Source organism: Leptidea sinapis, chromosome 29, assembly GCF_905404315.1.
Source record: "Leptidea sinapis chromosome 29, ilLepSina1.1, whole genome shotgun sequence".
Lineage (NCBI taxonomy): Eukaryota > Metazoa > Arthropoda > Insecta > Lepidoptera > Pieridae > Leptidea > Leptidea sinapis.
The window spans coordinates 7,957,883-7,982,153 of NC_066293.1; the positions used below are offsets into that span (position 1 = coordinate 7,957,883).

Below are 24,271 nucleotides of genomic sequence, written 5' to 3' on the forward strand. Positions count from 1 at the left end.
CAAGACATCTCCGATCGGCTTGATTTTTTGGCGTTGCGTAGAGATATCGTGCACCTGCATCTTCTACCGCATATATCACGGGGAATATGCTCGGAGCAGTTGTTCGGTTTAAGACCATAGTCGAATTCCACAGCGGACATCACGTCAAAATGAGGAATTCCACCCGCAAATTGCTCGCGTCTGGCATTCTACAACCGAGCGTTTTGCGAGGAATTTCTTAACTCGCACAGCCACTTTATGGAACCAATAACCGGCTGCAGTTTTCCCGAACCGATACGAGTTAGGGACCTTCAAGCAAAGAGCATACTCCCAACTTAAGGCGAAGGGTAAACAGAAAACCCGCAAAACAAGGTGTTTTTAGACAAGTTTTGTGGTGAAAATATAGCATTTGGAGCTATGAGTACAACTTTATCCTGTTACACATACCCTTAAGTCTTACTTGTAGGTTGCTAATGCTTGCTGTTGGTTAAAGTTAACACTCCAGAGCTATTACGAACTACCAGTTTTCTTTGCAGGTATACAAGTTATTTCTCGGCATGATGCATTTGTTTAGTATACTACTCTCATAAAAGTTGTTCTTATAGCTTTTACTTTTTTTGTGTAGGTACATTTATTCAGATTAGTAAACAATAATGAGAATTGTAAGCAATTAAACTGTTTGGGCCTGTTAAAATGTTACATTTTCGATGCAAGAATTTTGAAAATATTGGCTTTGTTACATAGGAGCCGTGAACTCATATCGCTCTAGGTCGCCGGCATTTAGTGTCGCCTTAAGGGCTGGCAACGCATCTGTTAACCCCTGGTGTTTGCGGATGTCCATGGTCGGCTGCCTCACCCCTTCCCATCACGTGAGCCTCTTGCCCGCTTGCCCCATCTTATATTATAAAAAATAATTTACAAGATCCATAAATCTCGCGTCATCACGCGAGATTTATGGATATAGATCGACACATCTGTCGTGTTTGTTGCTGACAACTAAAACAGTTAAATATTTTTACATGCTTTTTATTAGCGTCACCTGTTTGTTTGTAACCGACTCATTTGGGCGCGATTTTGACCAACTTTAAACGGCCAGAAATCGTTCAATCTTTCGGACCGATGAACCGTTTTTCAATTTGCAAAATAAGATTTTTATTACTATATATATATTTATTTCGTTTATCGTCGATAAGGCTGATAATTGATGTTCATTTTATTATATAAAAAAAGAAAGACGGCTCAAGTATGATGTATTAAAACAACAAGTAAAAGACCACAATATATTACTATAAAACATCACAGACAATTTATATATGTAGAAAGCAGACGCACACCAAAACATCTGAAAGCAAAAAGAAGGTAAATTTTATTTGTCAAGCTACAAAAAACTGCAATACTATTCTTAAGGGCGCCCTATCTTAAATTACTTAGCAGGATATTTGACTGTACCAACAATTCTATCATCTTGACCCAAACTAGGCATAGTCGGTACTATGGGTACAAGACAATGATATATTTAATAAAATATACTAACTTAAACACAGGGTCACTAACCACTGGGCTACATGGGTCGCCCATGTGTGTGTAAGTAATGTCACCCAGTGATGTGGACGTTTAAAACGAAAAGTAATATTTATTTGGATTATTATCTAGCGCCGTATGGAAACAAAAAAGAAAAAAAAAAGTGTTAAAAGTTATAGGCGTCGAAACTTCTATATTACAACAAGAATCTTAACAACTTTGAGCGTAAATAAATAACTTATGCTGTGTTCTAAATAAAGCTCGCACCAATTGGTCCGGCGTCGTACTCGATACGGTCCAGACGTTAATAATAATAATTTCGTTTGTAGGACAATGCGAAATACCATTGAATATGGACCGGACCGCGTCTGATGGGTTGGTCCGATCAAATACAACCATCTTTTTAGGCTATAAGATAAACACATTGTTTTTTACTTAGTGTTAAGAAGAAATTTCAAGACATTATTGTCAATCGAACCTTATAGACGTTTAAAAATTGATGGCGAAATGTGAGTATCATGGCCGCCGGAAGAAATAATTTCCAGGTGGTGCAGATTTTATTTTTCTTACAATCTTCGCCGTATATGATTGTTAACAAGAAATTTTATTCGGAATCAAACATCTGTAGCCCGGTTTATTTTATGTTCGAGACATTTACAAATTTCTGATACATCTGTACAAGTCGTCACGGCCCACACCCATTTGTTCGCGACGGTCGAAAATGGTTGAAAAATTCTAAGTTGGTGGACCAGATAGCACCAGCATAAATGGGATGAACTTAACAGAGAAAGCGCAATACAGTTTCTAAGCAGTGCGAAAGAGACCGACTCTTGTCAAAGTCAATCATAGTTCATAAATGTGAAAGAGACATAGATTATAAAAAAAATGCAAAAGACATTGAAAAATTGTATGGCGATCTTTTACCTAATTTTATTTCAGAAATCACAACTTGGTTTGAAATGTGGAAATATCCACAGCCAGCGGCAAATAATATCTGTGGAGTTAATCGATATGAAAAACATGTTATAGACTACATCGACGAGGCAAAAGTTTTCTTTCCTTCGGTAGCATAAGCGATCAAGATTGTCTTAGTCTAACCGTCACAACGTGCACAGTAGAAAGATCTTTTTGCACACTGAGAAGAGTAAAAACTTGGAATAGGTCCACAACAGGCGACGAGCGACTGTCTGGATTATGCTGGTTAAGTGTCCACCGAGGCAAGATAACCAAGGACAAAAAGATAACTTTATAGAAAACGTCATTAATAAGATCGGTCAAAAACCCCGCCGGCTGCAGTTGCTTTTTAAATGACAATTGTGTAATTCTTGTCTACTAATTATTGTGAATAAAAAAATAATTTCCAACAGACGGCTTTTTATTTCAATAATTCCTCGAGATTCCCAAGTGGTGCAAGTGCACCCCCTGGCACCCAATTGCCGGCACCCATGGTGATTATGCTAAATAGTCAAAGACAAAAAACATACATAGTCATACTAACCACAATTTAGGACCCCGAACGTTTCCGTAGTTTGTACCTCCGGTCGCAGTAGCGGCATATTTTGAATTTACCGCTTCGCGAACGGCAGCGCCACGTATATTTTGGTCTAAAAAACACATCAAATATACAGTTTGAGTCACATCACTCATGTCATGATAATCTTATGTATCAGTCATGTATTGAATGATCATATATGTATTTAAAAAGGCATCAATAATACTTTATAATGTCATTTAATTAAATCCTTGTTTCGCCCGAATACAGCATACACTAGTTTATGGCCACTGTCCCAGAACTACATTATAGTTTTCAATCAAATATTTGTATTTCATTCATCTATTGCTAGAATTAAAAAACTTACCACAGAAAGTTGCCTAAATGGCTAATTGACAAAAAAAACAGTGTTCATATTTAAGTACAATAAACAAGAAGACTAATAATCACGCTCAAAAATTGTCTGAAGCAATACTCTGCCTACGCATCTATTAGGCAGAGTTTTCGTTCAGTTGTGTTTCGACCGCGCTTTGAATACAACGCCGCGCAATGACAAAGTGTTCAGTAAAAAAATTATCCAAATCTCTGTTAGAACTCTGTCGATTGCGATATATTACCTCCTTGAGCGTCTACGACGAGATCTAGACCTCCTACGGCAGGCTCGTTTACGTCGGCAGCACCGCTGTCGCACCCTGTACCTCCTGTCACCAGAGCTGCACCGCTTGAATCGTCCACTGCGGGATCTGCAGCGACTATACAAACACACAACCATGTTATATGTGACCACAGAATAAATAGTACAAGGCTTCACACAGTCAACACTAAAGAAATAAATTTAACGAAATAGCTACTTTAATGTCCTGACAATAAGATTTATTTCAAATCGTACTTAGTTTGCAGCTGCGGTGGACTCCATAATACATTGATATTTTTGCGTATACTACGACCTAATCGTACTTACTGCTCGTAACTATTGAGTTTCCTCAGGGTTGAAGCGCGCGAAAAAGACGATACGCGATATATCGTGGACGAATCGTCGATAACCCATCTGACTAGGACGATGACGGAAGAATTTCCTACTTTTTAAAGAAGGTGTACGCGCTTTTTTGAAGGTACTCACGTCGTATCGTCCCGGAAACATCGCACAAGGAGCTGATTTCACAGCTTTGTTGTACGTGGAAAGAAAGTTCCTTGAGCCTTACTGTGAAGGACCGCCACACCACACTTCCAGATGGTGGAGATCATATCCGTATTTGTGGTGTCTCGTCCTAAGGTGGAAGTCAGCGGCATAAAACAGGTGAAACAGCTCTTCGGAACGCTCTCCGAGATATTATTATATTATATGATATATTGAAGTATTTTCGTGCACTATTAATGAATAATGACGCCCAGCTTCCTCAAAGCCCATTTGATTTTTCGAGACCCAGTATTCCGATTCTAGGTGACGCTTTAAGAGAGGTGTCGAAGAGCGGTGACACAACAAGTGGAGTTTAAAGTTGTAAACGCGCAAACTTGAGTCTTGTGGGGGCTAAATTGAACAAGGTTAGTTTTTTTTCCATTCCTCGACCTTTTCGAGAGAGGACTCGATAGAAGACAAGTTTCTTCCGGCACTGGTCGACGATTTCCCGAGAGAGACGTATACGGCATCACCAGTGCAGTCGTCTGCATAGCAATATATGTAGGAGCTGTCCAACATATCTTACTGGAAGTAACCCCTTTTTAAGGAAAAGGAGGACGTGATGCGAACGTACGGATCACACACGGACCAGCAACCCGTAAGCCTTAATGGTGAGTGTACGTGCTGTTTTTAAAAGTCGCATCGATCCAGAAGCACCGCGCAAGTAAGCTCAATCCACAGATTACCATTGTCTATTCCTTAAAATAGCACTATTAAGGAACGCCTGACGCACATGCAAAAATAATTAGCAAGATATCTTAGTTTATGGCGAATAGTGCAATGGTGAAATTCGGCGACAGAAATCAGGTCCAACAGCTCTTTGTAACACTCTCCGTGATGAAATCCTAGAAGACGCACAACACAGAGTGATCTACTTGTTCACAGACTACTGGGTCCCCGTCTATTGCATCAGGTCTGCGTTCTACGCGGTCTAATGGTTCTGAGCTGAAACTGGGGTGCACCTGGCCAGAGAAGAGAATAATTAGCTGTACCTGCGCCGTATAGAGCACCAGAATATCGACTTGAAGCTATTGTCGCGCGTATTTTTGGTCCCCAATTTGGCTTTGCCTTTCAGATGATAGCGGAATCGGCAATCACCCAACATTCCGATATTAAACAAGGCATCAAGGTACATGTATAGGTAAGATATATGCAGACAACGTAATCTTTCATAATTTGACAAAGACAAAAAACCAAAATTCCTAATTCTCCACGGTTGTAAGAGACGCTGGACAGAAACAGGTGGAGACAGAATATCCGCTGCAGGTGCAGACCTAATGCTGACCACGATCCTTAGATATGAAGGACCCACCCCAGAAAGAGGGTCATAGAATCAGAAAGTTTTAGTTGTCCGTGTTGTCCAATAAAGGTGATATGAAAACTTTAATTTGTATCAAAATTCATGGACAATGCGGTACTGGCATGTCTTATTCTACACTCAGGTTTATGATTTGTTGGTTTGCAAGAACGACATCTTATGTCAATTTCCTAATATAAAATTATTGGTGTTGAAAAAGTTATCAACTGTAAAGTAATTTTAATTTTAGATTAAGATCGATGCGTTACTCGTACGATTGGGTCAGTTGGTAAGAGCGCTCGGACGGAACCCGAGAGGAGCAGGTTCTAGTGCCGCATCGTCCATGAATTTTGGTACAAATTAAAATTGTATATTTAATATCAGAAGTGAGGGATATTACTTAAAATTACAAATTTTTTTCAAATGATTTCTGAGACATCTTACACCTTAGAACAGGTGACAAGTCCAATCGAGGTATCGCTTGCAGTTTTGGATTGAAACAAACACCTTGAAAGCCTTAAGCAATGTATTGTGTACTTACGTTCTGCACATTCTGAAACAACCCAAAAACAAATCATTATAACATACAATTAGGGCTACCATTTTGATTTGATTTTTTTGATTTATTACTTGGCAAAGTAAAAGATAAAAAGTGAAATATCAAGTCAGTATCGAATATTTATTTGAAACTTTTGACAGGTCGCTATTTAACATTAACAATAGCTTTAACCGGCGAAGATTGGACGGTTACGGTTAACAGTTAAAATTATGACGGCATCTACAAATTATCAAATGGTGCAACCTTAGATTAAAGATTGGTCTCCGCTGCGCTCCAACTAGGTACCGCAGGCGTAGTCACAAAGTGCGGCATCTAATACTACGCCCAAGTGGGCGTACTCGAGCCAGTCTCGAAAGTTTGAAACTGAAATGCTGGGTTGCGTAATAAAACTTTGTAAAAATGACTTGTAGTAACAAGAAATAAGAAAGACAACACATAGACATAGGGTGCAACACATTTTCTGCTTGAACTGTACTTTAACATGTTTGTTATTGCTAAAGTTAGTTGGTGCGACCCAGCATAAGTAAGTACGCTCTAAAGATAGATCACAGCCTTAGGATACCTATAGGGTATTGCCGATCGGACAGACCGATAATATATAACCAAATCTATTATGTTGATATGTGCCTTAAGCTTGTGGTTTTCATATTCAAAATACTAAGGAACTAATGCCAAGAGTGGCTGACTGTTTACAACTTGTCAATCAAAATCAGTTACAATAACAAAAGATTCGTTTTTCTTTTTTCTTGCTGTATCTCCGATAGAGATGTTCTTCTCTTGCACGTTTTTTTTGTTTAGACAAAGGCTAAGTTTAAGATCCCAACCATCTGGATGTGTAGCATACACCCACAACCTTTCTCTGAAGAAAGCTGTAGAATGAGCTTCCTTGTACGGTGTTTCCAGGATGATACGACATGGGCACCTTGTGATTCCTCTGGTGTTGCAAGAGAACGTGGGCGGCGCTGATCACTTAACACCTGGTGACCCGTACGCTCATTAGTCCTCATCCATAACAATAAAATTAAAAACTATTGTCTACAACTACCATAACTTTGGTTTTATAGTTTTTCATTCGTTTCGTACGGAGACTTTTCTTCTACGCGTTACTACGCACACAAACTTGTTATAAATTTATGTTAAACTTACTTCCTTCTGCAACATCGGCCCATTGTTAAAAAAAATGCAAAAAATTTCCTTAGAATCTAAACGTATAAAGACATAATTTTGAATTTTATTATTGAATTCAATATAAAAAATCACATAAAAAAATAACGCATTAAAATCAATGGATCTGACATCGCGTTTTAATATCGTTCTGTGATATTTTAGAATATTATAATATTGACAATTCACTTTTTTTATTTATTTATAAGTACGAGTTTCAATGCATTCGAGGTTGTATATTTTTTCTTCTACCATCATCTAAGATTAGGCCGCACTACGGCTGAATTGATCACCAAGAAACACGATATTCTGCGGATTGGTTTTAAAATAGAATCTGTAGCCATTTGAATATGCCCAAGCAGCAATATAACATCCATGATGCTAGTAATGGTCTATTTCACAAAATGGCCAGAGGTATTTCCAATCAGGAGGCAGTTACAGTAGCTGAGGTACTTGTAAATGAAGTATTTTCTAGGGGTAACTTTAGAGATACACAGTGATCAAGGAAGAAATTTTGAGTCACTACTATTTCAAGAAATGTCCCGATTAATGGGAATCCTTACGACGCGAAGTAAACATTTTAACCCACAGTCAGACGGTATGGTGGAATAATTTAATTCAATCCAACTTTATAAAGACACTTGGCAAATCTCGTGGATAGTCATCAAAAAGATTGGGACAATAAATACCCCTATACCTTAATACTCCTATTTTAACTCTCATATCGTTCTGCAGTTCATGAAAGTTCCAATGCAACACCTATACGATAATTTGAATGGACTGTATAACTAGATAGTTAATAATAAAAAAATGGTGATTCGAGTGAGAACCTGTCGGTAAATACTAGGCACTGGTAAAATAGAATTTTTCATCCACTTGAACTCCCGCTTAATTGCTCTGCTTTCCTCGGAGGTGCACGGCACACAATTGTCACGGACAGGAGTAACACAAAGTCTTGGCGCGGATATCCAGAATGTCTGGTTAACAAGCTTCTCGAATCACGGTCTAACTTAGACTAAGTACTATGGGTGGGGCCTCGGTCGCCTTTACTAGTAAAAAAGGATGAGGGTAGTCAGAAGGATGAATTTAAAACTACCCACCAAACCTTGCTATGACCAAACACCATCTGCTCTGAACATATTCGACAGGCACTTCAGAGTACCGGCGGATGTTGTTAATGGTAGACCGTCAGTCGCCGAAATATATCACAGAATATGCTGCAGACTTGCGTAACAAACCACATGAAATCTATGATCGAGTTAGAGCCACAGGAAACAAAGTGAGATCATGAAAATTCGGTAAACAGGATGGCGCATCATTATCTATATACCTGCAATATATCTATACTAATATTATAAAGCTGCAGTGTTTGTTTGTTTGTTTGAACGCACTAATCTCTGGTACTACTGGTCCGAATTGAATGAATCTTTCAGTGTTGGGTAGTCCATTTATCGAGGAAGGCTATAGGCTATGTTTTTTTTTCAAAATTAGGGATCCGTAATAAAATTGCAATTTTGTAACACAAGGTGTAAAATCGAAAACCTATTTTTGCGTGCGCTGCAAAAACTATTGACAATAGAACAAAATGACAATTTTATTACTTATAAAACTATCGCGTGAATTATACTTTATATGGCAAAACAACGTTTGCCGGGTCAGCTAGTCATGTATATGCGCGGATAGGATCTGTCAGTCAAGGATAGGTAGGTACTAATGCGACGGAAACAGGCATCCTTCTCCATAGTATTGGATTTAAAAACAATTGATGGCAGTACAAAAGGAAAATATAATTGAAGCTCATTGTTTGACGCACTACATTTGCAATGCCACCTACGACACTACAAATTAGGATATCGTCCCCACCATCTGGATGTGTGACATGGGTTCAAAAAAATTGCGTACACCTTTAAAGGTGGGCAACGCTCCTGTGATATCTCTGGTTAATGGAGGCGGGTGTCCTCTTTTCCATAGAAAAAACGTGTAACCTTTATTACCAAAGTTTCACCAAAAACCCAAAAGGGTATTTTTCTAGTATTAATCGCTTAAATTGAATAATTAATATTATACTTGTTTGATTGTGTTTATTAGCAAAAAAGTTTTCTTCGCTTTGTTACGGTGTGAAAAACAAGCGTCACTAGGATATTATTATTAACAACGGTTTATTTAATTTGTATTACAGATTGATGTAAAGGTGTTGTGTTATGATAATAATAATAATAAGCCATTTATTCCATAACCCATAATATACAAACAAATGTTAGTAATATAAAGTTCTTAAAATCTAGTGTTAATTTTATTTATTCTATATAACTTTGGTTATGGACCCCATTTTGGGTATAGGCCTCCCCCAACTTTTTCCATTTTTCCCTATCCTTGGCCTGATCGATCCAGTTTCTCCCCACCGACTGCACGATGTCATCTGCCCATCTCTGCTTTGGTCTACCAGTGCATCTTTTACCTGGTGGTCCTTTCCATTTGGTGGTCTCTATTGTCCACCTTCTATCTGTGAAGCGTGCAATGTGGCCAGCCCATTGCCATTTCAATGTCAGCGCGTGTCTTAGTGCATCGGTAAGCTTGGTTTTCTTTCTAATGTCCTCACTACGTACTTTTTGTAGTTTTCTGATCCGCAATATGCTTCTCTCCATTGCTTTTTGTATCTTTTCTATTTTTTGTTCTATTTCTTTTCTTCGCTTTGTTACGGTGTGCAAAACTATGTCACTAGGATATTATTATCAACAAATAAACAACGGTTTATTTAATCTGTATTACAGATTGATGTAAAGGTGTTGTGTTATGATGTTAATTATTATTATTATAATGATGAAAAATCAATAAAAGAATCTGGGTTATGTATAAAAGGATTTATTTTCTGGCAGAACTATTATAGCGACACAGAACAACAGAAACTACAGAACTAACAACAAAAGTCAAAACGCAACAATAAAAAATTCAAAAACAAATGGACGCAGTGATAGCACGAAAATATCACAACATGTATCTAACGGTAATGAGATTGCAAACCGTACAGACGCAACAGGACGAGCGCGAGGGAGTGAAAGGGGAGCGGGAGGGGGCTTCACGTTCCAGCGAGGTTCAGAGATAATGTAGCCGTTTAATACTAATAATTTATATTATCATCTCAATTGCCGTGATTATATAATATACTAGCTAACCCAGCAAACGTTGTATTGCCGATATTAGAATCGCGATACAAAAGTGACTGTTGATCGTAGATGGGTGAAAATTTGAGGTTGTATGCATTTTTTAATGCTGACTCATAATCAAATTAAAAAAAAATCAAATATATTAAAAAAAAAAGTTGGCGTGGACCACCATTAACATTTAGGGGGATGAAAAATAGATGTTGTGAGATTCTCAGACCTACCCAATATGCACTCAAAATTTCATGAGAATCAGTCAAGCCGTTTCGAAGGAGTTTAAATACAAACACCGCGACATGAGAATTTTATATATTAGATTTGACTAATTTTATACACAGAAACTCGGATGTAATTGAATATAGAATTTAAGGTACAACACTTCATGAAGCTTGGAGCTTCCAAAATATACTATACAAAAATATATATTATGAAAATAGGGGACGAGACGATCAAGACGTTCAGCTGGTGGTTATTGATACGCCCTGCCCATTACAATGAAGTGCCGCTCAGGACTCTATAAAAACCCAATAATTTTGAGCGGCACCACAATTGCGTTCGTCACCTTGACACATATGATGTCTCATTTGACCAGTAATTTCACTAGCTATGGCACCCTTCAGACCGAAACAGTAATGTTAACACATTACTGCTTCACGGCAGAAATAGGCACTGTTGTGGTACCCATCATCTAGCCCACATCCTGTGCAAAGAAGCCAATTGTAAATACATACCGGTAAGTACAATAATGTATATGTAAAATCTAAAATATTATTCAAAGTTATACGACTACCCAAAGCCTATAATCACCTAGAACTTCTCAATTTATTCATAAGTCCAAAGACAATAAGAAAACAAAGAGCAAATCATATGTCTTTATTGCTTAAAATTAATTTTATAACCTTTACTATCTGGGTCTTGTTCAAGTTGAAAATTATTTGTGGACAAACCGAAAGGCTTCAAAATCATATTTCCCAAATCTTTTAATTTCCCTAACATTTCTGTTTTCAATTTCTCATTTCTCTCCTCTATCAGCGGCGGTAGTCTATGGACTGCGATGTTAGCTTCTCTGTGGCCCGGATCTAGCTCTAAAACCTTTTTATAATCTGCTAAGCTTTCGTCTAACTTCTCTGTGGCTTCATAGGAATGTGCTCTCCTGAAAATAATTAATATATACAGGATTACTATATTAGTAAGTAATCTATGAGAAACTTACATAAAGAAATCATTGACGTACAATAAACACACTCACAATCCCGCTACCCCTAGGCAAAGTTTTCGTTCAGTTGTGTTTCGACCGCGCTTTGAATACAACACCACGCAATGACAAAGTGTTCAGTGAAAAACTGTCCAAATAACAGCATATTCAAACTTAAAAAGGATGGAGTGTCGTATTTCAGGTAAGTGCCCCTTTAAGTTGTGTAACTAACTTGACATTTTTAATAATTTTGTTAAATAATTACATTTTAATTGCAAAAACAAAATGTTCTTGCCTCGTGTTCGCGTCCGCGCTTCTGATGGTCGTATACAATAGCACGAAATAAGGTGTTAATTTGAATGTATGTTTTAATGTTATCTATGTAATTAAAATAATCACTTATTCTTAAAAATTAAAAGACAATTAGGGCATAGTGCCAATTCACAATAAGAAATCCAAACCAAATATATCGTATGCATACCAAATATATCGTAGATACATAAAATTTATCGTACTACAATTATTGTATTCGATTGCCATCTTGCAACCCTATTGCGGATCTGTGGATGGAATATAACCATAACACTTAGGGGGATGAAAAATAGATGTTGTTCGATTCTCAGACCTCAGACCCACTATGCACACAAAATTTCATGAGAATCGGTCAAGCCGTTTCGGAGGAGTTTAACTACAAACACCGCGACATGAGAATTTTATATATTCGATTAGTTATTTCTAATCAGTGATAATTATGTCGATGCATAAGAAGTCGAAAATAATAGATGTTTTTCTATTATAACTGTTAATGCAGTGATAACTATTTTTACATAAGAGAGGGACAAAGGGCAAGAGGCTCACGTAATGGGAAATGGTAAAACAGCATACGGTATACTCTAACCTCCTAATAATGGTCCGCTAACATTAAACAGCCGCTTAGGAGTGTTTTTTCTCATTCTGACTTAGGTCAATAGAAGACAGAGTGAGAATTAGCAATGCTTTAAGTTAGCAGACTATTATGAATAAGGGGGTAAGCTTAATGTCAATGAACAAAAAAATGTCGCAATCCACATATTATTTCTTATGCATTACAATATAGTATTTTAAACAAAGCTTGCATTTACTAATTGAGAATCAAAAAATCATGTACCGCGACAAAAATATATTCAATTTCTCGCTTTTTACTGACTTCATAAATTTCCAAATACTGAATAAGAACTTATTTTTAAAATGGGTGTTATATTTTTCTAATGAAAAGTAATTTTATAAATACCCACCTTAAATATGCTTTAATATATTTGTCATCTAGCTCAATTGCCTTGTTACAATCTCTGATGGCGGACTTATGTTTCGCCAGCTTTATCTTAGCGGCACTTCTGTTGCAATATAAAACGGATCTCTGTTGGGTGAATTGTAACGGACATATTTTTAAACCTACAAAGAAAAAATACAGTTAATTGATAAATAATAATTTGTTACTCAAGTTACATCCCTCACTACTGGGTTGTTTATATAGACGATATGCGATCCCGTACAGCCAACGCGGGAAATACTATACTATACATTGCAGCATCAATGATATTAACAAGTTTTGTTTCTAAAGTTGACATTATAATGTTTAGTTTAATGTAATGTACCATACCGAACCTAGATTAAGTTGTCTGTGCCACCAAAAAAACATTTTTAGGCCATAGAGTATAGACTTTTTTAAAGACTCAATAAAGTATGTACTTATAATAATAATAATATTGACACACTTTTTCCACTAATTATCTTGCCTCAAATTAAGCATATATAGCCTGTGTTATGGGTTGCAAGGCAACGATATATTTAATATAATATACTTACTTAAACAGACACAAATACATATAAACATACATAAATACATTTAAACGTCCATGACTCGGAAACAAACATCCATATTCATCATTAAATGCTTGCATCTACCGGGATGCGAACCCGGGACCTCTAGCTTAGTAGACTTATATCAGTGTTTGTGGCTGAATAAATAACAGATGAAAGTAGAGGAGTAGAAAAACATAAAAATTACGTACGTAAGGTAATAAAATTCTAAGAATATAGGAATCCTATCAGAGGCGGGAAGGGTGTACGAGGGTGCGCAGGTCCAACAACGGGCAGGGGGCGCGAAGGCAAATTTGTCTTGCAATTTATTAATAAAATTGTAAATTGTATGATTGCATCACTGACCTATTTAAATACCACTGGACAGGCTATTCCATATATTTGACAGCCAATTTTTGTGCCTATTTGAAGTGCCACTAGCGAGCGTCCAGAGAACTAATTTTGACGTATAATACAAATGGCTGCGAAGGAACGTACAATACTCTGAAGTATTTTTGCATTTTGAATTAATTTCGTTCGTTTTCCATGTGATTTATACTTCAAGAATCAATGTAATAAAGTACACATTTTTTTTTTGAAAATACTTTCCCACCATCTATCGATGTTTGCTGAAATTGTCATCACTAGTTTTAGTACCGCAGACTCTCGCTACATGCCCAACAGCGCCAAAATGGCGAATATCACACAGGCACTTTGACAGCCGCAAGTCCAGTGGTATATTAGTAGAGGTCAGTGGATTGCACACAATAAATGAATGAAACATGAAATTTTCCAATAATAAAAAGAATTATACGTACAACCTCACACAAATTCAATTCGATTATTTAGTAGATCACTGATGGGTGGATAACAAACAGTGCGAATTGCGAGTACCAGAAACAAGTAAAGACTGGAGATGGCATTTTCTTCAGAGGAGCGAACTCACATACTGATTAGCTTCCGCCTGTGACTTCGTCTGCGTTTACGGTAACTTAACACAAAAAACAATACATACAACTCTTGGATAATAATAAGTATGATAGGCATAAAAATATATACACGATATTTTAGTTCATTGGTCAGAATGCAAAAATATTCTTTAGTACTACACAAAATATCTAAATCTACTTAAATAAATTGGTCCATACCCTCTGTATATTTCTCTATACTCCTCTCATATTCTGAAACTTTAAACGCATCATTCCCGGCAACTTTTAACCCCTCAGCTATTGTTCTCCTTTCTTCCTTTTCGTCATCTGTTAAATCTAACTCGGCATCTTTCAATGATACTTCGTCTATTGAATCTGTATCACTCTCATATTTTTCCTCATCATCATGTTTCTCTGTTGTCTCCTGATCATCTTCTACAGGAATGTCTGAAGTTTAAATAATCATATTATTATAATGAGAAGCAAATACTACGAATCCCTATTTAGGAAGGGGTTTACAGAAAGTATGATTTGACATGTTTATATCAATGTTTTCATTCAAAGTTGTGATTTTAAATCACTTATTGTAAGTTAGAATCTACCAAAATACCAAGTTACCAATAATTATAGAGGTTGGGCTAAAATAGAGGCGTTATCTCCAGAAACACGTAGGTAGTAGGTATTTAATCCCCTTAGTAAGGAAAATTGCTTGAAAAAACATTGACTAACAGTCATGTCATGAAATATAGCCGATTTCACAGGTTTGAGCTCCCCTTCAACATTGAGTGCAGTTTTTTTTTTATCTGACTCTAAATCTGATTCTCAAACTCTGATTCAATCCTCTCAAATTATAAAACGTAACTATCTAAATTACACTTACAGAAAGTGTTGCATGCTTATTAATAAATCAATACAAATGTACTTTAAAGTACTGTCAAGTCACAATGTAATCAAGCAACAATCACAATTCTAACGATTTGTTTTGTTTTGACTTTGAATGTCCGACCACATTTTTTCTACAATAAATGTGGTCGGACATTCCTAATTATTTGTTTAGGTTTTGTCTATCGTTTACTCACACGAGAGTATTTCTCGCGACTTTAGTAATGGATACGACACCTGAGAAAGCAGTAAGCTGTAGGACTACATAAGCAGGCGTTGCAACCTAAAGTCGTACGTAGACTCTAAATTAGCAAAATTACGATGCAACGAGTTTAGACAAGATACCTAGAGATTGGAGCACTCAATCGCCATCCAGGTACATGCAGATACACGGCTACATCACCAGGAGATGAGCGTTATACCTATCTTACTGTTATGCGAAAGTCCAACATTCAGCGTGACGAGCGTCAAGTGGTCATAAGGACGAATACCGTCAGAAGGGGACTTACTGAACGGAACCTAAGACAAAAAGGGTCTGAAAGAGGTGGACCTCTGTAGTGGTCTACCGCATTACCGTCGCACACGACTTAAATTTGTTGGAAACGATTGATGGCTGGAACAGTGGGGAACTCTTCACTTTTGAGACCCTGGTGAGTCTAAGTCGTCGAGTAAGTTCATGGAAGTGATCAGCGTCAGCGAGTTAATTTCAGTGTTGTATCTCCTTAACCGCACATACAAAGTTTGTTTCATTGAACATTGCTAAATTACTGAAATTGCCGAAGACCAGTTACGCAGTATATATCTGGCAGGATATGCAGTTGATGCATGATATGCTTATGTGGTGACCCAGTAGTTACTCGACTTGTATCCGTTAGAACATAATGGGGTAAGCTGAAACATGAAGCTCCTCCGTCAAGGCCAGTTCCAGAGATGTAGATCGTAATTGAAGAAGAATGGAATGCAATTCGTCAATGAATGCCAGGCTCTTGAGATTCATAGACTTAAAGTTACTGGCAATTTCAATAAGGAGATGGAATATTCAATATTAATAAAATCTTTTCTTTTCTTTGTTTCTGGCTTAATTTTTATTTTATTACTAGCTGACCCAGCAAACGTTTTATTACCATATGAAGTAATAAAAATAATGTTATAATTAAATTTTTGGGGTATAAGATGACGACCCATTCTCAGTCAAATTTATCGTACTACAATAATTGTATTCGATCTTGCACCCAAACACCGGGACACGAGAATTTTAAATATTATATTACAAACAATTAACACACCTAGCACGACTCTTCTTTGTGAGTTGATGTTCCCAATGAGTTTCTATTCATTTTAATCATATCTTATACACTTTCACAGAGCACTACTTCCCGAAAATTCTAGTAGCTCTGCGTTGCACGCGGTCAAATGGGTTCAGCTGATACTGGGGATGGCACACCACAGTATACACTCCATTATCCAGCCCAGAGATGACAGAAATACTAAGCACGCGGCCGGACCTGCTCTTTATAGAGCGTAAGAATGTTGGCCGGCTTGAAGTATTGCCGTGCTCTATTTATGATGCCCAGCTTCTCCGACGATAATTTGGCTTTGCTTTCCAGATGACCGCGGACTTGTCAATCGCTCGAGATTTGAAACCCAGTATTCCGATACAAAGCGAAAATTAAAAGAAGTGTTATCGAAGAGCGGTGATTCGACACATTGGGTTTTTAGTAGTAAACGCGCAAACTTGAGCCTTCTAGGGGTTAAATTGTACAAGTTTCATTTTACTCCAGTTCGCAACAATCCCAAAAGAGGACTCAAGTATTTTCCGGCACTGGTCGATGATTTCTCGAAAGAGAGAAAGAGGTGTATGGCCCGTGTATACGGCATCTCCAGTACTGTCATCCGCATAGCAATCATCATGCATGTTGGAGACTTACAACATATCTTCGATAGGAATCATTGAAACAGCATCAGGGAAGTCCAGCGTTCACCGGTTTTGTTTGAGCAATAAGCATCTAGTAAGACCTGTATGCTGCACCCGGTGAGGAAGCTGGTGGGGCACTTGCATACACTCTCGGAGAGCCCAAATTATAGAAGTTTTGAGATGTGAAGTGAAGTGCTTGTGCCATAACCACTCCAAGGCCTTTGCTATATTATATAGACTAACTGCCAGGCCCTCTCTCTTGCTTTCAATAACCGCTACCCATCTACGTTAGGCCTATCAGAAGATCTCCCATCATTGTTGTTGAGCAACTGGTGCAACTCTATGTATATGAAGAGGCGGTTAATTATTAAGTATGCCTTCCATAATTTTGAAGAGTAGGGAGGTAAGCCTTTTGAATATGAGTGCTGGAATAAATATGTTAGCACCGGTGTCAACTCAGGGGTTCACATTCGAAACATGGTGGGATAAATGCCACCTGAAAACAGAGCTTGCCACACTCTTTTATACTATTTGAGAGATAGTCAAATTAGAGTTCCAAAGTAGTATAACCCAGTGGTTACAGACCCTGCCCACTTAGCTAGAGCTGCTAGATTTTAATACCAGTAGGTGTAAATATTAATTATATGATGGTTATCTACGTTTGTTATAATATTATTAAAAAACTCATTTATTTAATTACATATTTGTTTGGAAATCATGCCTAGTTGTTTCTTGGTGTATATTGTCAATATTATTATTATAAAGTATCTGGTGTTTAGTTTTCTTGCTACTAAAAAAATATTTGCACTAAACTAGTATCTTTTCTCTTTGAATATGAATGAAGTGTCATCTGCAAAAAATAGTGCCTCAACTAAATTTTTTGAGTTTTCTTAAGTGTAAATTCTGCTAATAATTCACCTCTACACAAGGCATCCTCAGGAGATGTTTACTTGCCACTATTTTATATTGTTTTATTCTAGCATGTGACTAAATTGAATGTGCTACAGTTTGGCGAGTCAACATCACCTGAGGATGTGTTGTGTAGAGTTCAAATGTCGAATTAATTGAACATAATTATTAGTGGAATTTACACTAAAAAATGTGATTATTATGGATTTTCGCAAATTAACACCTTATTCAATTAATCAACAATTTATTACGGGTCATTAATCTATATGTATAAAAATGAATTGCTGTTCATTAGTCTCGCTAAAACTCGATAACAACTGGACCGATTTGGCTAATTTTGGTCTTGAATTATTTGTGGAAGTCCAGAGAAGGTTTAAAAGGTGAATAAATATGAAAATATTTTGAATTAAATAAAAACAATAATTTTGTTTTTTCTTTAAAGTGTCCCCTGTCATTCAGTTATCAAATTGAAAAATAGTTTAAAATTAATAACTAATTAGAATCTTTTTATCTTTATAACTTTCTCAGGAGGTAAAAAACAAACTTAATTTTAGCTACCTAGTTATTTAACTTTGTTACTTAACTAATTTACTACAATTTTTAACTATGACGGCAATACAATGTTTGCTGGGTCACCTAGTATAAAATAAGAATAGATGCTTGTATTACCCCAATACTGATTGGATCAAGGAGTCTTTTTTATGGTACAGTGGCAAAACTTCCTGACCATGTTTTACTTTGTACACAATCTAGAGCTTCATAAAAAATAAAAATAAAATAACCAACAAAACACCGAATGACCAATCAAACACAGAATAGATAGATATCTATTCTGTGATTTATCTGTTGTGTGATGTATCACACATATTTTTGAATAGCTCTTAACACATACACTTGAACATCCCTCAGTAAAGTAAAACTTAGCCTATATATATATATATAGTATGTTAAATAAATGTACGAAAGTGATGTATCTATTATTTACAAATGTTTCTAAAAGAAAAATATTCAGTAAGCAATAAAAGTAAACAGGGTTTTTCTTATCCCATATATTTTAAAAGAATAGTTGAACCATAACTTTTTTATTACCTATTGAATTAAAAATAATATAACAGACCTACAAATCACACAATTATAGCTGTATCAAAATACTGTTAAAAAAATACCTACTAAATACTCCTAATTATTTGTTCAATAACAGGTATTACTCAACTATCAGTTGCTACTAAAATACTAGCTGTTATTAAATACTTGTTCAGTAACAGTTGTTACTAAAATACTAGTTGTTATCAAATACTTGTTCAGTAACAGGTGTTACTCAAATAACAGTTGTTACTAAAATACTAGTTGTTACAAAATACTAGTTGTTACAAAATACTCCTAATACTTGTCACTGTTATTTTTGATATCCTGTCACAGTGACAATCGGTGATATTTTAATACCTGCTACAAATACCTGTGACGATAAATACGTCTCACCCCCAGTGTGTAAAATAAGTTATGAATCTCATAGTGAAATATATTTTATACCAGTTGACCCGACAGACATTGTTCTGTATATAATAAATAAAATAATGTTTTTTATTAATTTGTCATGATATAATAATATATCATAACATCAAGAATTATTTCGTAAAATATGCTACCTGTTGTTGTAATGAAATTGTTTCACAGCAGAACTGTCATTAAATTCTCTCACAGAAAATATGTCCATACAAAACAAATATCGGATGACGGGGGACACATCAAAGGAAAAACAAAATCATTGTTCAAAACCAAAATTAGCCAAATCCGTCCAGCTGTTCTCGAGTTTTAGCGAGACTAACGAACAGTGGAAGGACTTCCACAGTTAGATATTCTGACATTCATCATATTTTTGTGTTGATTCATTTCTGAAATTCTATTTAATACTAAATGACTACTTGATGACCTATAAGTTAGTCTGTGAGGCAACATGTTTAACACAGAGATGTCACTTCTAGTAGATTTGTTTGGCATAAAAAGGCATTTATTTTCTCAAAATTGATTCCTTTCGAATTCTTTTTGATGTCATTTTTTTTACTACTAGATACTACTACCGCTTCGGAAACAAATGGCGCTCTGAGAGAGAAGAAGCGGCGTAAGAAACTCTCCCAGCATTCTTTTTTTGCGCTCTTTTCAATAAAAATATACAATATTGTACAGTCACTATAAAATAATCACAATCTAGTCCCAGGCTGTCCGATCATTTAGATATTCAGCAGTGGAGTAATAGGATTAACGACAGAGCCATTTTTTTATAAAACATTTAAATTTATTTATAGATAATGCCTGAACAGTGGCTGGGACTTTATTGTAGAAGTGTATACATTTACCCTTAAAGCTATTATGTATCTTATGAAGCCTACTAGAATTAGTTACAAGCAATCCCTTATTTCTAGTGTTATAATAATGAAAATCACTATTAAGAGCAAAAAGGTGACGATTTTTGTGAACATATATTAAATTTTCATAAATGTACTGACAATAAACAGTCATAATATTTATTTCTTTAAATTTTTCTTTGAGAGACTGTCTATAACCAAGCTGATATATAGCACGAACAGCTCTCTTTTGCAGTGCAAACACTATATCAATGTCAGCAGCATGACCCCGTAGTAATATACCGTATGTCATGATGCTGTGAAAATAACTAAAGTACACTAATATAGCGGTCGCAACATTCGTGTATCTTCCATCTTTCTAACTGCATATGCCGCAGAGCTGAGTCTATCTGCTAGATGGGTAATATGTGGACCCCACTGAAGCTTTTTATCTAACGTGATACCCAAGAAGACCGTAGTGTCCACAAGTTCCAATCTCTGGTCATTTATAAGTACGTTGGTTTGTACCTCCGCTGTGTTTGGTGTAATGAACCGTAAACACTTTGTTTTTTTACTGTTTAAGTGCAGATTATTCGTCTCAAACCAACGCACTATCTTTGAGAGTGCATTGCTTACCTCGTCATCAATATCCGCACGTCGCTTCACTTTAAAAATAAGTGAAGTATCATCAGCAAACAATACAATCTCATGGCTATCATCTACCACAAACGGTAGATCGTTAATATATATAAGAAACAAGAAAGGACCGAGAATAGAACCCTGTGGAACACCTATTCCCACAGGTTTACCCGAAGACCGTTTGCCATTTACATCGACTATCTGAACTCTTTCGCTTAAATATAATTTTAACAGATTTAGGGCTCTATTTTTCACTCCATAATGCTTTAGTTTTGGGAGTAAAGTTTCATGGTGGCCGCAGTCAAATGCTTTTGACAAATCACAAAAAATGCCCAATGCATCCTGTGACTCTTCCCAGGCGTCAAAGATGTGCTCAATCAGTCTAGTACCCGCATTAATAATTAACTAAGCCCCTAGTGAAACCAAACTGATTTTTGTTCATTAATTTACAAAAATGCATTTGTAGCTGTTGAAGGAAAAGTTTTTCAAAAATTTTACTAAAACCAGGCAGCACTGAAATAGGTCTGAAATTAGCAGGGTCAAAAGAACTGCCCGATTTAAACAAAGGTATAACTTTGCTGTATTTCATGAGGTCAGGGAACACACCCTCATCTATGTATTCATTAAATATTATTGCTAATTCAGGTGCTATAATGTCAAGTATGTATTTAACAATATTAGTCGAATGGCCCCATAGGTCTTTTGTATTTTTTAGGTTAATTAATTTGAAGATTTTTATTATATTGCTACCTGTAACATACTTAAATTTCAAGTCAGTAGAAGATACTGGTACGTGTAATTTAAGCATATCATATGCTGCTTTTGGCGAAGAGTTAAGGTATTTGGTCGTGACAATCGGGATTTCGGAGAAGTATTTATCAAATTCATTTGCAATTTCTATTTCCGAATTTATAACGCGATTATTAATATTTAAACAGATAGAGGTTTCATTGTTAATTACACTCCAAGTCGCTTTTACTTTATTATTACTGTTTTTAATTTTATCTGCAATGAAATGTGTTTTTGCTTCATGACAAACTATTTTAAAGAGCTTGGAGTATTTTTTTACATATATTTTAAATTCTTCACTATTATTGTAATGTTTCTCATAATAAAGGTCATATAAGCGTTTACGACTTTTGTGGATGCCCATTGTTGCCCAATCATTAAAACAATGTTTGTTGTTTACTGTCACCGTTACTGGAGTAAAAATCCTGTCAAATTCCTCACAGAAGGAATTGAAGACTAAGTTGTAGTGAAAATTAGCAGTTTCGCCACAGTGTAAAAATGGTATTGTATTTACCAAATTATTTCGAAACCTCTCAAGACCCGTAACTGGTATAATCGTCACCTTTTTTGGTCTGACATTGTCCAATCTTGCATTTACTTTTATAAGTTGCCCACTATGGTCGGACTGAAGATTATTAATTATGAGTTTACTAGTAATAGTAACATCTGTAAAAATATTATCTAAACAGGTTGCTGTTGTAGAAGTGATTCTAGTAGGTTCCCAAAATACATTGAACAAATTAAAACTTTGAAATAAATTTTTAAGGCTTGTACAATTGGCCGAAGGTTCAAGCAAGTTTATATTAAAATCTCCACACACTATAATTGACTTGCTAGTTTTGCTAAATTTTGATAGTACCTCCTCCATTCTATGTTGGAATTGTTCATATGATGCAGTGGGGGGGCGGTATACACTTACAATAATAAATTGCTCTAGTTCTATACAATATGTTTGGATATAATATAACCATTCATTTTTGTTGTTTTTGAAAACAAAATTATTAAAACTACATGCTATAATATATATAGTAAATTTCTAATGGAAGACCCTGTCCCTGATATCATTTTTCGTAATCATATTTATTCACAGTTATATTATGCCTACGAGCAGGAAAATACGGCTCACCTCTTCGAAAGAAAAAACCTATATTGGTAATTGATAGTACCTACTGAATAATATATTTTTATGATGTTTATTTCTACTTTATTGTTGAATTATTGGTATGATAAGGGCACATTTTTATTGTGTACTAGGTAAGGATCACTATTTAAGCATAGGTAGTATTGAAACATAATGAATACGAAATTATAATGATTATTTTTATTACATCAAAACTATAAGAATAATTAATAGGTATGTACAGCTTTACCTAAACAGAACTTTTAAAATTTGAAGTTACCACAAGAGAAAGTACTATGTAATACATATAGATGGCGCTAACAAGTAACACCAAACAACGAAAAATATACGCCTCACTACAGTAGCTAGTATAATATTATCACAGATAGTATTAAAATAACAGCTAGTATTTTGTAACAGGTATTTGTCGCTGTTACTTTTGAGTCACAGTCACCGTCATACCTAGTATTGCATTTTGCCTAGTACGTCTCAACTCTATTACACACCTCTGCTGCACAAGACCCTCAATATCTGGAGTGCTGGAAGCTTACACAGAAATGCAATCAATGTATAAAAATCCTTATGTTAAGCTGACTTTGAAGATTGTAAACATAAATTTTACTTAGAATAGACTTATACTAAAACTAATTTTGTGCTTTACTTAAGTCATAAGTTAAGAACAGCGGTTATAGATAATTAACATTATCTATTGTGATTTATAATGCAACAAATATTACTACTAAAGTTGTGTGGTTCTCATACTATGGTACAGTGCCTACCTTGAAAAGTATTATCCGAAGAGTGTGAGGTGTTCGCTTTGTTGTCTGGTTCAATAACATTATCCTTGTCTTCGGTTTTTAAAGCAAACTGCAAGTCTTTAGTGAGGTCATCGATCACCTCCTCATTTGAAATGTTCGTATTCTTCAGCCTTTCCGACATATTCGTTGCTTATTTAAATTAAATGAATATGCGTAAAATACGAGATGTAGACGGTACCATAGGATATGTGGAAAGGATGATAAATCGATCTCTGCTTTTTACTTTACAAAATTAAAATATATAATTTACCTATTATTAATAAATATTGATATAATAATATTCTTTGGAAAATTTTAAATTATGTCAAAACATAGATTTCTCAATCGTTTTTTTTTTCACTGTAAGTAGTTTTTGGCTCGCACATTCCGGACATCCGCCGATTGACGTTTATCGCGGTATTTATAACCTTGGTCCTAACTACCTAGTTTTTCTGTTCCATGATCTTAGCTTTTTACTTTACAAAATTAAAATATATGATTTACCTATTATTAATAAATATTGATATAATAATATTCTTTGGAAAATTTTAAATTATGTCAAAAC

General features: G+C 35.7%; 1 protein-coding gene and 1 long non-coding RNA gene across 4 annotated transcripts; both read right to left on the minus strand.

The window, feature by feature from the left end:
- Positions 1 to 1,245: 1,245 nt before the first annotated feature.
- Positions 1,246 to 7,339, minus strand: LOC126973423 (uncharacterized). Of its 2 annotated transcripts, XR_007731343.1 has the most exons (5): positions 7,172 to 7,339; positions 6,008 to 6,019; positions 3,610 to 3,744; positions 2,999 to 3,104; positions 1,246 to 1,321 (listed from the first exon to the last, which is right to left on the minus strand). It is a non-coding gene; the product is annotated as an uncharacterized LOC126973423 (long non-coding RNA). The 2 variants fall into 2 exon arrangements; XR_007731344.1 differs by lacking the exon at positions 6,008 to 6,019.
- Positions 7,340 to 11,208: 3,869 nt separating this feature from the next.
- Positions 11,209 to 24,060, minus strand: LOC126973410 (tetratricopeptide repeat protein 1-like). Of its 2 annotated transcripts, none has more exons than XM_050820673.1 (4): positions 23,689 to 24,060; positions 14,533 to 14,748; positions 12,820 to 12,976; positions 11,209 to 11,503 (listed from the first exon to the last, which is right to left on the minus strand). In XM_050820673.1, the coding sequence occupies exons 1-4, from the start codon at positions 23,846 to 23,848 to the stop codon at positions 11,224 to 11,226; spliced, it is 813 nt and encodes a 270-aa protein (XP_050676630.1). In that variant the 5' UTR covers positions 23,849 to 24,060; the 3' UTR covers positions 11,209 to 11,223. The 2 variants fall into 2 exon arrangements, with proteins under 2 accessions (XP_050676630.1, XP_050676629.1); XM_050820672.1 differs by having other exon boundaries at positions 14,533 to 14,760; positions 23,689 to 24,055.
- Positions 24,061 to 24,271: the final 211 nt, after the last annotated feature.

What these genes read in the sequence shown, in the direction of transcription:
- LOC126973410 (XM_050820672.1), bottom strand. Translation starts at nt 23,848, where the DNA reads ATGTCGGAAAGGCTGAAGAATACGAACATTTCAAATGAGGAGGTGATC. An exon ending in TATAGAGAAATATACAGAGG is followed by an intron (nt 12,977 to 14,532) that starts GTATGGACCAAT and finishes TTTTCTTTGTAG; the next exon opens with GTTTAAAAATATGTCCGTTA. An exon ending in TATATTAAAGCATATTTAAG is followed by an intron (nt 11,504 to 12,819) that starts GTGGGTATTTAT and finishes AATTATTTTCAG; the next exon opens with GAGAGCACATTCCTATGAAG.